Raw genomic sequence first — 10,731 nt, 5'->3', positions numbered from 1 at the left:
TCGCGTACGCGCCGCTTAGCTTTTATAAGCCGCAGAAACCTTACGTCTTATACGCGCTGCTCTCTTGGGTTATGGCATGGCTCGCACACTCGGCTCTCCTATCTCTTTCTCTCGCTCGCGGTTACGATTTGAGCATTCGTCTTTTTTCCTTTTCTTTTGCTGCCTTTTTTTTTTGCTCTCTACTTTTGCCAGCTTGTGTCCCCACCTCGTCTGTGTTGTGCCCCTCTCTCGCTCCTCTCCTCCTTGTAATCGTCGTCGTCGTCGTTGTCGTCGTTCAATATCAACTTTATATAGTAATAATAATATATTAACGATATGCATGGCTGTGGACGCATTAATTGTCTGCTGTGCTGCAGTAGTATAGTACTCTCTCGGAGATTACCTTATATAATTTGTTATGATTGACGCCCCGCGTCGCGGAGAGAGAGAGAGACAGAGAGGTCTGCACCTCCTCATTGAATACTACGAATTGATACAGGCACGTGTGCGACATGGTGCATCATTGTGTAAACAGAAGAAAAAAAGTCGATACATTGTATTAATAACCGACGAAAGTTGCAGCATTGCCTATGTATTTCATGTACTTTTCATTCATTCTCTTTCTCTCTCTCTCTCTCTCTTTCTCTCTCTCTCTCTTTCTCTCTCTCTCTCTTTCTCTTTCGCCGATTGATAAGACCACCCGGGAGGTTGTATACGAATGCGCTTTACGAATTTTTCGTCTTTTTCGATGAGAGACGTTCTCAGACGCATTATAATATTCATCATAATGTTACGCGCGATAAGGGATGCTATAAATGAGAAAGTTGAACTTATAACTTGGCGAAAGATTTCCACTCGGATATCGATCGTCCTCGACGTCGGCACGGTTGATCGTTTTTCATTTCTTTTTGTTTTTTATTTTACGTACGTATACGCGCGCGGGAAAAAACTGCGACGAAGCTCGCGAAAGGGGCTGCTGCTGCTGCTGCGCGCGAAGTTTTCGCGCCAACGTCAGCAGTATAAACCCGCGTGCGCAAGCACCGACTACGGACGCGGGATGCGGTCTCCTCTCTTCTTTTTTATCCTGCACGTAAGAAAAAAAATACAATAAATGCAAAGCGATTTATTATAGAGACGAACTTCAAAGTCTATATCGTACGATCCGCGCTCGGTGCGAGATCTGCGTGAATAATTGGCATTTATTTACACAACGCGATTTCGTGCAATAGTTCGTAACTTTGGCTGATTGTTACAGCATGCTATTTCTCTTTCTCTCTCTCTCTCTCTATCACTGATACCCTTCAAGAAAAGCGTGTGCGCTGATTTCAGTGCGAGGGAGAGCAAAAAATTGTATACGGTAAAAAATAAAAATGAAACGAGAGAACAATGGACTTCACGGCCACGCGAGAGCTTGCGCAATTAGTGGTAATGATAATTGTAAGATCTGTCCCATTTCGAATTCGATCTTTTTGTGTATGCAACAGAAAACAACAACGATAACAACGCGTACACACGTGTCCAAAAGAACATTGCACAGCAGCGGTATTACACGCGCACTCGTCGTGCATTGCTCAATGTTTATATGTATTACAACGCAATTTACACCACTATATAAAACTATTATCAGCCTCTCCGTAGGCGACATTCTTCGGATAGATCATCGCAATTATTTATAAATAATTATATCCAAGCGAGAATAGAAGTTGAAATTGAAAAAAAAAGTAAGTAAGCAAAACTAGAGATATATAGCTGCTGCTGCTGTTACTACTACGCTCGGCAGCGAGACAGAGCGAGCGAAAAAAAAAAAATACACAGAGCGGAATAGAAAAAAATGTGTTTTATCATTACCACACGCGAGACGTTTGTATAGCATAAAATCACTATTAACATTTTTATCCCAAGATAAAGAACTAAGCGTAACTTCATCTATTTCTCTCTCTCTCTCATTATAGAGACTTTATAGAGATTATAGAGACAAAACATTTTTTTTTCATCTTTTTTGATACATAATATACATATTAAAACGCGTGCAGTCCGTTGTCTCGTCGCGTCACGTGTAGTATTCAACGCACATTACATTATACACGTAATAACAATCATATGTATACGTAAACGTATATGTATTTATATTTGACGAAAACGAGTGAATGAGCCGCCGAGACGGATCAAAAGAAGAAGGAAAAAAATGGGAAGAATTTTTATAATCGGTTCGATCGAGTTTTGATCATTTTTTTTTTCGCATCTGTGTGTGTGCATTTGTAAATAACCAGTATGCAGATATATACGCACGAGCGCGCGTGCGTATACGCATATTGCTCGTACGCGCCTGCATTTACCCAAGTGCGTAAGTATGTTGTACTTTTTTTTTATTCAAGAAGTATAAACTGATTTATTCCGCTCGGATGTTTGTGTACATAATATATATTTCACGTGCATCGACGACCGAGAGCGTTACAACTTTTTTTTTTCTTTCCTCGTATACACCACTCAGTATAGCGAGTGTAAACGAAATTTTTCCTATATCAAAGTCACATAATTAATTCGTTATGTATAAAGTATCTACGAATCGGTGACAAATCGACTCGTTGTTGCTTGGGATATACATTGATTTATCGGCACGCGTTAAACGATAGCCAATACGGATTCCATTAACGGAAAATTAAATCTTTCTATAATATACATTCAATTGTCACCTGTCTCGTGTCATAACGACCATTTATCCATCCAGCGTGGCAAGGAGGGCAACAAAAAAAATGGATGCACTTGAGCCTCGATCAAGCGAGAAGCCGCGTGTATATAATAATCACGCGTCTTTGTTGGCGCGTTTTACATAATTACAAACTCCCCGTACATTTTATGTATCGCTCTGGTCGTCGTCGTCGTCGTCGTAATTAATAATCGAAAAGCACACGCACACACACGGACACACACACACACACACTTTGCTATGGTAAACAGGCTTCGATCTCGAGAAAACCTTCTTTGCAGCACGCGTTATTCAATATTTTTTTTCCATATTATGCAGATATATCCGATTTCCACTCGTCGAGCACGTGCCTATGTACAAGAGACGATGCACCTATTATAAATGAAACTTAACTATTGAATAAGATGATTGTTGCTGCTGCGCGACCAAGTTCATCCGCGAGTAATTCGCCGACGCGACGATTGATACCGAATGTTCGATACCTGAAACTTTCTCGCGTACGCAAAAAAAAAGAGAGGAAAAATTGACTATATTCAAACATCACGACGATTGATTTATTGTTATCGGATCTTATCAAAAAACTTGCGTGCGTGTGTGTGTGTGTGTGTGTGTGTGTGTGTGTGTATTATAATATCGATATGGCTTGCGGTGTATACGCTTCATTGATTATGCGCGCGTGTGAAATGGTAAGAAAAAAAAAAGAAGAAGGAAGATTATAAAATAAATAAATAGTCGAAGGAAAAGGAAATATTTTGCTTCCATAGGAATTATACTACCTCCGTATTACACATCGGAAAAAAAACTTTAATTTTTCCATAACTTCTTCATCGGATATTCGTCACGTCGAAAATGTTTGATCAACCTTTCCTCGTAAGAATTTCGTGAGTCGTATACGGTGCGTCGCGCACGTGCGCGCGTACAAGATCGCATTATCAATAAAAAAGAAAAAGAGCGCACGTGATCAGTTAGATTCGTTATAGGCTTATAGATTGCGAATTATTATGCGCGTCTCCCGCGTGTGCGCTCTAATTGTGTGTCTGTGTGTGCATTTTTTTTTTATTATTTTTCAAATTAGCGTAATCATTGTGCCAATGCCAAATTCCGCGCAGGCTCGTATGGGTAATGATCAACCGGTAACACGGAGCACACACACACACACACACAGGTAAATACATTGTACGTATAGCTCGCGCGCGTGGCTATACACCAGACCAGTGCTTATAAAAGTTATAAGAATTAAAATATATAGATAGATATATATATAATGTGGGTCACGTAACGTCTCTCCTTTCTGCATATAAGAGTTCTGCAGCGAAGGCTAAAAGCCGATATAGTAGCAGGCGATGTGTCTATTATAATCGTAAAGCGAGCTTACTGATATTATTATGATATATATATCGTGTATGTTACGCGTAAGCTACACACAATATATCTGTGCAGCCGAGTATAAACGATATATACACGCGGTTACGTGCCATGTAAGATCCGAATCGTCCTTCGACGATCGGCGCGTTTTATTATCTCTGTGCTTTAGCTTTTCTTCTTTTTTTCTTCGATTTTTCTTCGATTACGATTTTTCGGGGGTGAAGCGAGAAATTTCAAAACACATTTCGCGCGAGATTGTGTATATTTATTGACAAATATAGGTCGATGATACGTGCGCACTTTAATATAGTAAGTAGCATATTTCGCAAAACGAGATATCCGCGCCTTTCGATCATTGCTCCGATAAGCGGGTGGCAAAAAAGCGGCTCGCACGAGAAATTTCGACGGTATACGCAGTGCGCGGCGCACTTTTCCATGCCGCGGGCCGATAAGAGGGATGCATTTACATACTCATTATCAGCTCTCGCGCGAGTTGAAAAAATGCTTTTCTAGATTAATGGTCCAGACACGTATTATATATATTCGCACACATTTGAAAATGTTGTAGATTATTACGCTGCGTAGCGAAATGTGCGAGCCGAGTGCATAAACGCGCCGACGCCGCGTACTGACAGCCCCGCTAAGAAAAAGCGAGAGAGAGAGAGAAACATGGAATTTTGAAACCTTGGTCGTGAACTATTGTGTTATTATAATATATATTGCTCGCTTTTATAATTACCGCCTGTCGGATCTACATACGAGAGGAAAAATTTATCGTGATATAATTTTTCTTTAGCCTTTTGAACATATAGATAGATCTGCTGCTGCTGCTGCTGTATGCTGCAATTAATGGTTGCGCTCGCGCTCGGCGATACACGTATAATTTTGTACACACGCGTGGATACAAATTTTTGCATCCGAAATATAAAAAAATACTTTGTAAAGTGTCGTTATATATGGGAGCAGTCGAGCCTAGCCGAGCCGAGATTTGCATTGGAAGTAATTAATATCGCGGCGAGCGCGCGACGTAACGACGAGTCGCTGTCGCCGATGATTATAACGAATCGATTTCAATATTATACGCTTATAAGTAAGCAATTTGTGGATTTTTTTTTGCTGCGCTAAAAATTTTGTAAAAACGCGTGTAAAGATAGCGAGATGGCGCAAGAGCGACTACATTATTAAATTCGTGTTAATATATAATATCATTTATTATTAAAACATTGTAAAAAAGATTACAGATACATTTAATGCACCTTATTAATAGAATATAAGTAATATATGCTTTGCGCGTTACACTGCGTGCAAGTGCAAAAGATATAATATATACTTCACAACATACAACCATTTTTCGTTTTAAAAAAAAGTACAAAGTTACGTGTACGTTAATTCCGAAGAATAATCACCGCAGCATAAATTGATTTACAATTGAATATAAACTTTTACAACTACCAATAAAATATAACAAACGTTCTTTCAATGAATTACGATCTATCATTCATGATTGGACGTGATCACATCTTAGAAGTTACTCGATTTTGGCTGTCTAATCTTAAATGTGAATCATTTCCGCTCTCTTTTACTCTGAAAAAGAGTATATATATGATTGTTTAACATAAATTAAAAAGGTGGTAACGGCTTACAAATTCTAAATGAATGTTATAATTGAAATGATTTGTTTGGCATAGGTTCGTTTCTTGAATTCTCACGGTTTTCAAGAACTGCAAATCGACGACATGACATTTTGCATTATTCTTACTTATCAATAGATGATATAACTTCGAATTTTACACCATTCTTGTTTAGCTCATCGATCAAGGATGTTTTGCAGAATGCGGCTCCTGGAGGCAATACACCACCACTGCAATGAAAAATAAAAATTATATTAAATTACATTGTTTACAATATAATCAAGCCATTATAACTATTCCATACTTGTCAGGCATTTTATCAGATTCTTTGAGAATGGTCACTGCAGATAACACAAGTGCCGTACAAGTAGCACCATAACCGGGATTTCTGCCACTGACTTTGGTGATCATTTCTTTATTTGGTGGCTCTTTGTGCTGATCAAGTGGGTCAGCTAATTTTTCAGACCATCCTTTAGCTACAAGTGTCACTGAGAACCAGGTATTCTCTATTGTTTCTTGTCGTGGATTTTCATGGCTGATAAGTCCAAGTGAAAACAATTTAGGATGCTGCAATTAAGACTTGTGTTAGACAAAATTATATTTGGATTGCAGCAATTTGAATAAATCATACTTTGAGTAGCAAGTTGCGACCAAATGAAGTTTTTGCGAGTGTGGCAAATATACCTCCAACAATGGCAGTTGCGATGAATTGGAAAAGAGTCCTGTAATGTTTATAAATGTGAGCATTTTGTAATTATTTAAATTTTCCATTAAATCAGATTTTAATTACTTGAAAGTCATGTAGGTCTGTACTTGGGCAGGTCTTTGTTTATAATTGTCATACAAATATCTTTGAGTCCTAAGACAAACTGCTCGATCAGAACCTGGGAAGGGAACAGAGTAACCTTCTGAAAGAGGTGTACAATGTACTGTTTTCCTGAAAATATCAAATGATCAATTAAGTATAATGGGAGAAAATCAATTATAGTTCCAAACAACTATTAATAACTTACTTTAACTTTAATTTAGGTTTGAATTCAGGTAACTTTTCTGGGTACAATTTTGAACGAAGAGCTCGAAGCTCATGCATATGGGCATATCCATACACTGCAGACTCCCATGTTCCAAAATTGATTCCAGGTCCTCGACCAGTTCCCCATAGTTTCAAATATGTTTCAACAGAGTTGATTTCTCCATTAAATTGATTCTGAGTATAAATTAAACCCATATCAGCTGGGATACTGTCTAATCCACATGCGCTGATAACATAGACTCCTGCTTCTCTAGCTGCCTTGTTGTAGTCTAACTGCATTTTTTCCATAAACTATTGAATGAAATTATAATCAGTTAGTCAATTTATATATTCTGACTAAATTTATATATTCTGACAAAATTCACCTGAGGTTCTCCACTGACATCCACATGATGTGTACCAGCAGCTATGCATGCTTTAATAACTGGCTCTCCATAAAATCTATAAGGACCACAACAATTTACCAGAACTCTAGCTTGTTCAGCCATTTTTTTCAAGGACTCTTCATTTTTCAAATCAGCAATTATGACTGGAATATTTTCTGCAATAATATAAAAGATTAGAATGATGTAAATATGATTAAACTCTAATAATCAAGCTTAACGCTTACCAGATTCTGGTGCATACTCTTTCAAAGCTGCGTCCAAAGCATCCTTGCGTCTTCCAGCGATACCCCATGTAAATTGATAATCTTTAGCTAAGCGCTGAGCCTCCTTTATGGTGTTCTTTCCTGTGAAGCCTGTAGCTCCAAATATAACAAGATCCAAGCGTTCAGCAGCCATTCTGAAAATAGGCATCACTTACAGATGTAAAGTTAAATTTTTTTTCCTGCAATGATTTTAAAAAAAACATTGTTTTATCTATTGTATGAACACATTTTGATGATGTTTGTTTCGGGTATAACGTAAGCCCCGAACATCGATACGGTCAAAAAATAATGCAATCACGAAGCTATCACAGATAACAGCTCTCCTCTGAATACACTTATGTAAATGTCACAGAGAGAACGATACTATACAGCGAAGCGCAAAATTTACAAGAGCAAATGATTCATTTTTTTTCTTTTTTTTTTTCGAGAATTCATCGAAGGCAAAAATACGAGCTTTTCCACAAATGCAAGTTTTAATTGCAGCTCGCGGTAGTTCGAACAAAAATAATGAAAAAAAGAAAAACTCGCTTGGAAGTCGTGCGGTACGTAAACTACAAATATACGCGAGATGAATAATTATACAAAAACTACTTGAAGAGCGAGACTAAAAATAGAGATGTTAATAGAGACACGATCTTTGATCGGTATTAGACTGAAAATTGAGTATATGCAGTCTCAGGATACGTGTGCAGAAATTTGCCTTTCACTTCTTTCCTCTCTCGTGAGCTGCGAGTATAATTGTTTATACCAAATCCGTACAGCTCTTCCGGTGCACCTAATCTACCTACGTATTTTTTTTTTTACATATTTTCGCAACACGCTTTACGTCCTACGAGTTTTTCTATGACACATCAGGCACGCGCATTCCTGTAAATTAGATAATTAGCGTATAATTGGACAACATTCACACGGAGGTCGCATTGAAACGAGCATACGAGTTGCAACGCCGAAAAAGCCGGCACAACGCCAAGTTTTAACCGGCGAACGAGTGAGCGTGTCATTTATAATCGCAATAATCGTATCCTATCCTTATGCCACGATACGAATACAAAAATCCGAGCACAATGTGCGATAATAAATATATCCTCTGCATAAAGAAAACTGCAGCGATACGCTCGCAATGACACATCACCTTTCTTCGCATATACTTATATACGATATACGAGGAACGGATAATGTGGCATCGTCATGGTATATAAAGGTGAAAAAATAAATTATGCGTTATATATAGGTACATACTTACTCGCTTAATGTGTGCAGTATATGTGTGTTTGAAGAGAGGAGAGAAAGAGTGAGGCCAATCTACGAGACGAGCTGTCACCCAACGACTGAAAGTATAATTTTTACCAAGGCGTTTTATCGGAGCAGCAGCGGCAGCGGCATAATGTCACACAGTCGCCGGCACTCATCACTCACTGGCATAAGTATATATAATATATAGGTATAGGTATATAGTTCGTTGTGTTTACCTACGCAGTTCGGTCACCAGCGCGCATTATGCGCGACGGAGGTTAAAAACAATATACATAAAATATAACCGGCGTGACATCTCTCGATCCTTCGATGATACCGAGTCGCGCGAGGCGACGTTTTTAAAATTCGGAGTACGCAAACGTGCAAGGCAAAATCTGCGTTATCGATGGCTGCTCGAGAAGAAAGTACACGACGACTCTTGGAACTGCGAGGATCTCTTTTGCCAAGTATCTTATGTATGTAAATCTCGTTTCGATCGCAGCGAGGCAAGTTTACGTGGAATTCATCATATTATATTTTTAAAATCCTGTCCAAAGCTTCGACGAAGGGAACTTCACCGTCCGACGAGAATATGGAAATATCGCGTTTGAATGGTTTCGTTTTTAGCACGCGAGAATGTTTCAATTAGCGTCGATTAAACGTATTTTAGACTCGTTCGATCGATGGAAAAAAAAGAAAAGCTGTACAAGGGTAGATATTCGCAATTCTGCAGTATTTATTTTGACGCTCCTTTGACGCAATTGCACTTCAAAAAAAGCAGCAAAAAAAATCATCACTCACCCATAGACACGTGTTTACCCTGCAGCTACACCTACCCCCGTTTACAGGAGCGCCTACGAAAAAAAAGCTCTAGGTATATGTAGGGGCGTGTTTGTATCGCGCGACTCTTAATTGTTCCCAAAGCGCCGCCGCCGCCACGATCCAAGGGCTCTAATTAACGAGTCAACGTAAAAAACGGTTCGATTGCGTGTTTTTTTGTCACTCACTCTCTCTCTTTACCATTGAACGAGAAACGCGCGACAGAATCGTACCTATATAATATACCCTATAGGCAAAAGCATTTTTTCGATTATACATGCATAAATGCAAAATCTTCGAGGGTAAATCGAGACAACTTCAAAGATGCGCGATACATAAAATTTGTTCGAAGTACTTTGCGAATACACAATGAATATTAGTTATGTACATTTAGTTTATTACAACACCGCAATGCATGTATAATAAAAATATATATCACAAAAGCTCCACTCGATGCTATGCGACACACCTGCTCGTTGCAGTAGGTATATGCTATTAGACACACAGAGACAAGGAACTTTGGCCCGCAAGACCGAGGGGGGTTTCCAACAGGACAGGACCCTCTCTATATACGCACATACCAGAAATATCCGTTGCCGTCGTATACCGAACACGCACATTTATTACTGCGTCGACCAAAAGGGAATCAAAGAATGTGCATTACACGTACATACAGCCAAGTTTTACGGGGAGGTAAAATATGTTTCATTATCGTACGAAGCACACCGTGTATAGTAGGCAAACAAAGTGAACATTTCACGATACACAACACGAGTCGCATGTTCTTCGATCTTTATATATTATGAGCGCACGACAAAACGAGAGAAAATAATAATAATATCTTCGTGCCGCGGGGGATGAATCCGATCGTGTGGTATTTTTTAATTTCAATGCAAACACACAACAACAACAACAACAATTGTATAGTAGTTAATATAAACGTGCGCCGTACAATAATCCAAGTAGATGGAGAATCGGTCACGCTTCTCTCCATTGTCTGGCGCGCATCGTGCGTGCCAATAGTCAATGGCGATGCGCAAACGCAAATACATACGTTCACCTATCCCTCGCATATGAACACACATTAATACGATAAATTGTATTCGCGGTTCGCGGTATCATTAAAAAGTAAAAAAAAAATTACAGACCAGCCATCGCGAGACTGCGAAGTTGTAAGGCGGTATATGTATTTAATGCGCTATGTATGCGAGTTTGCACGCATGCGATGGGCAGTAAACAAACACACGCCTCATTGTGTGCCGCGAACGATCGCATCCACTTAAAACGATGAATCGCCACACATGCAAACGCATAC

General features: G+C 39.0%; 1 protein-coding gene across 7 annotated transcripts; it reads right to left on the bottom strand.

The window, feature by feature from the left end:
- Window positions 1-5,237: 5,237 nt before the first annotated feature.
- LOC106655255 (saccharopine dehydrogenase-like oxidoreductase) lies at window positions 5,238-8,854 on the bottom strand. 7 transcript variants are annotated; one of them, XM_023462754.1, is made up of 9 exons: window positions 8,604-8,854; window positions 7,326-7,514; window positions 7,081-7,256; window positions 6,696-7,006; window positions 6,473-6,619; window positions 6,314-6,404; window positions 5,987-6,249; window positions 5,811-5,912; window positions 5,238-5,635 (listed from the first exon to the last, which is right to left on the bottom strand). In XM_023462754.1, coding segments are annotated over exons 1-9 (1,350 nt in total). In that variant the 5' UTR covers window positions 8,605-8,854; the 3' UTR covers window positions 5,238-5,565. The 7 variants fall into 7 exon arrangements, with proteins under 7 accessions (XP_023318522.1, XP_023318523.1, XP_014231067.1 ...); XM_023462755.1 differs by having other exon boundaries at window positions 7,326-7,498; XM_014375581.2 differs by having other exon boundaries at window positions 7,326-7,543; window positions 8,608-8,854.
- Between the last annotated feature and the right edge of the window lie 1,877 nt (window positions 8,855-10,731).

This window comes from Trichogramma pretiosum, unplaced genomic scaffold (assembly GCF_000599845.2).
Source record: "Trichogramma pretiosum strain Unisexual culture from Peru unplaced genomic scaffold, Tpre_2.0 scaffold1, whole genome shotgun sequence".
In the NCBI taxonomy this organism is placed as follows: Eukaryota; Metazoa; Arthropoda; class Insecta; order Hymenoptera; family Trichogrammatidae; genus Trichogramma; species Trichogramma pretiosum.
Note: the sequence above shows the minus strand (reverse complement) of the source record. Positions and strands in the feature narration are given on the sequence as shown.

Coding starts and splice junctions, on each gene's coding strand:
- LOC106655255 (XM_014375566.1), bottom strand. CDS start 7,634: ATGTTCGGGGCTTACGTTATACCCGAAACAAACATCATCAAAAT. Junction 7,499..7,590: donor GAAACAAACATCATCAAAAT/GTGTTCATACAA, acceptor GCCTATTTTCAG/AATGGCTGCTGAACGCTTGG. Junction 7,257..7,325: donor AGAGTATGCACCAGAATCTG/GTAAGCGTTAAG, acceptor ATATTATTGCAG/AAAATATTCCAGTCATAATT.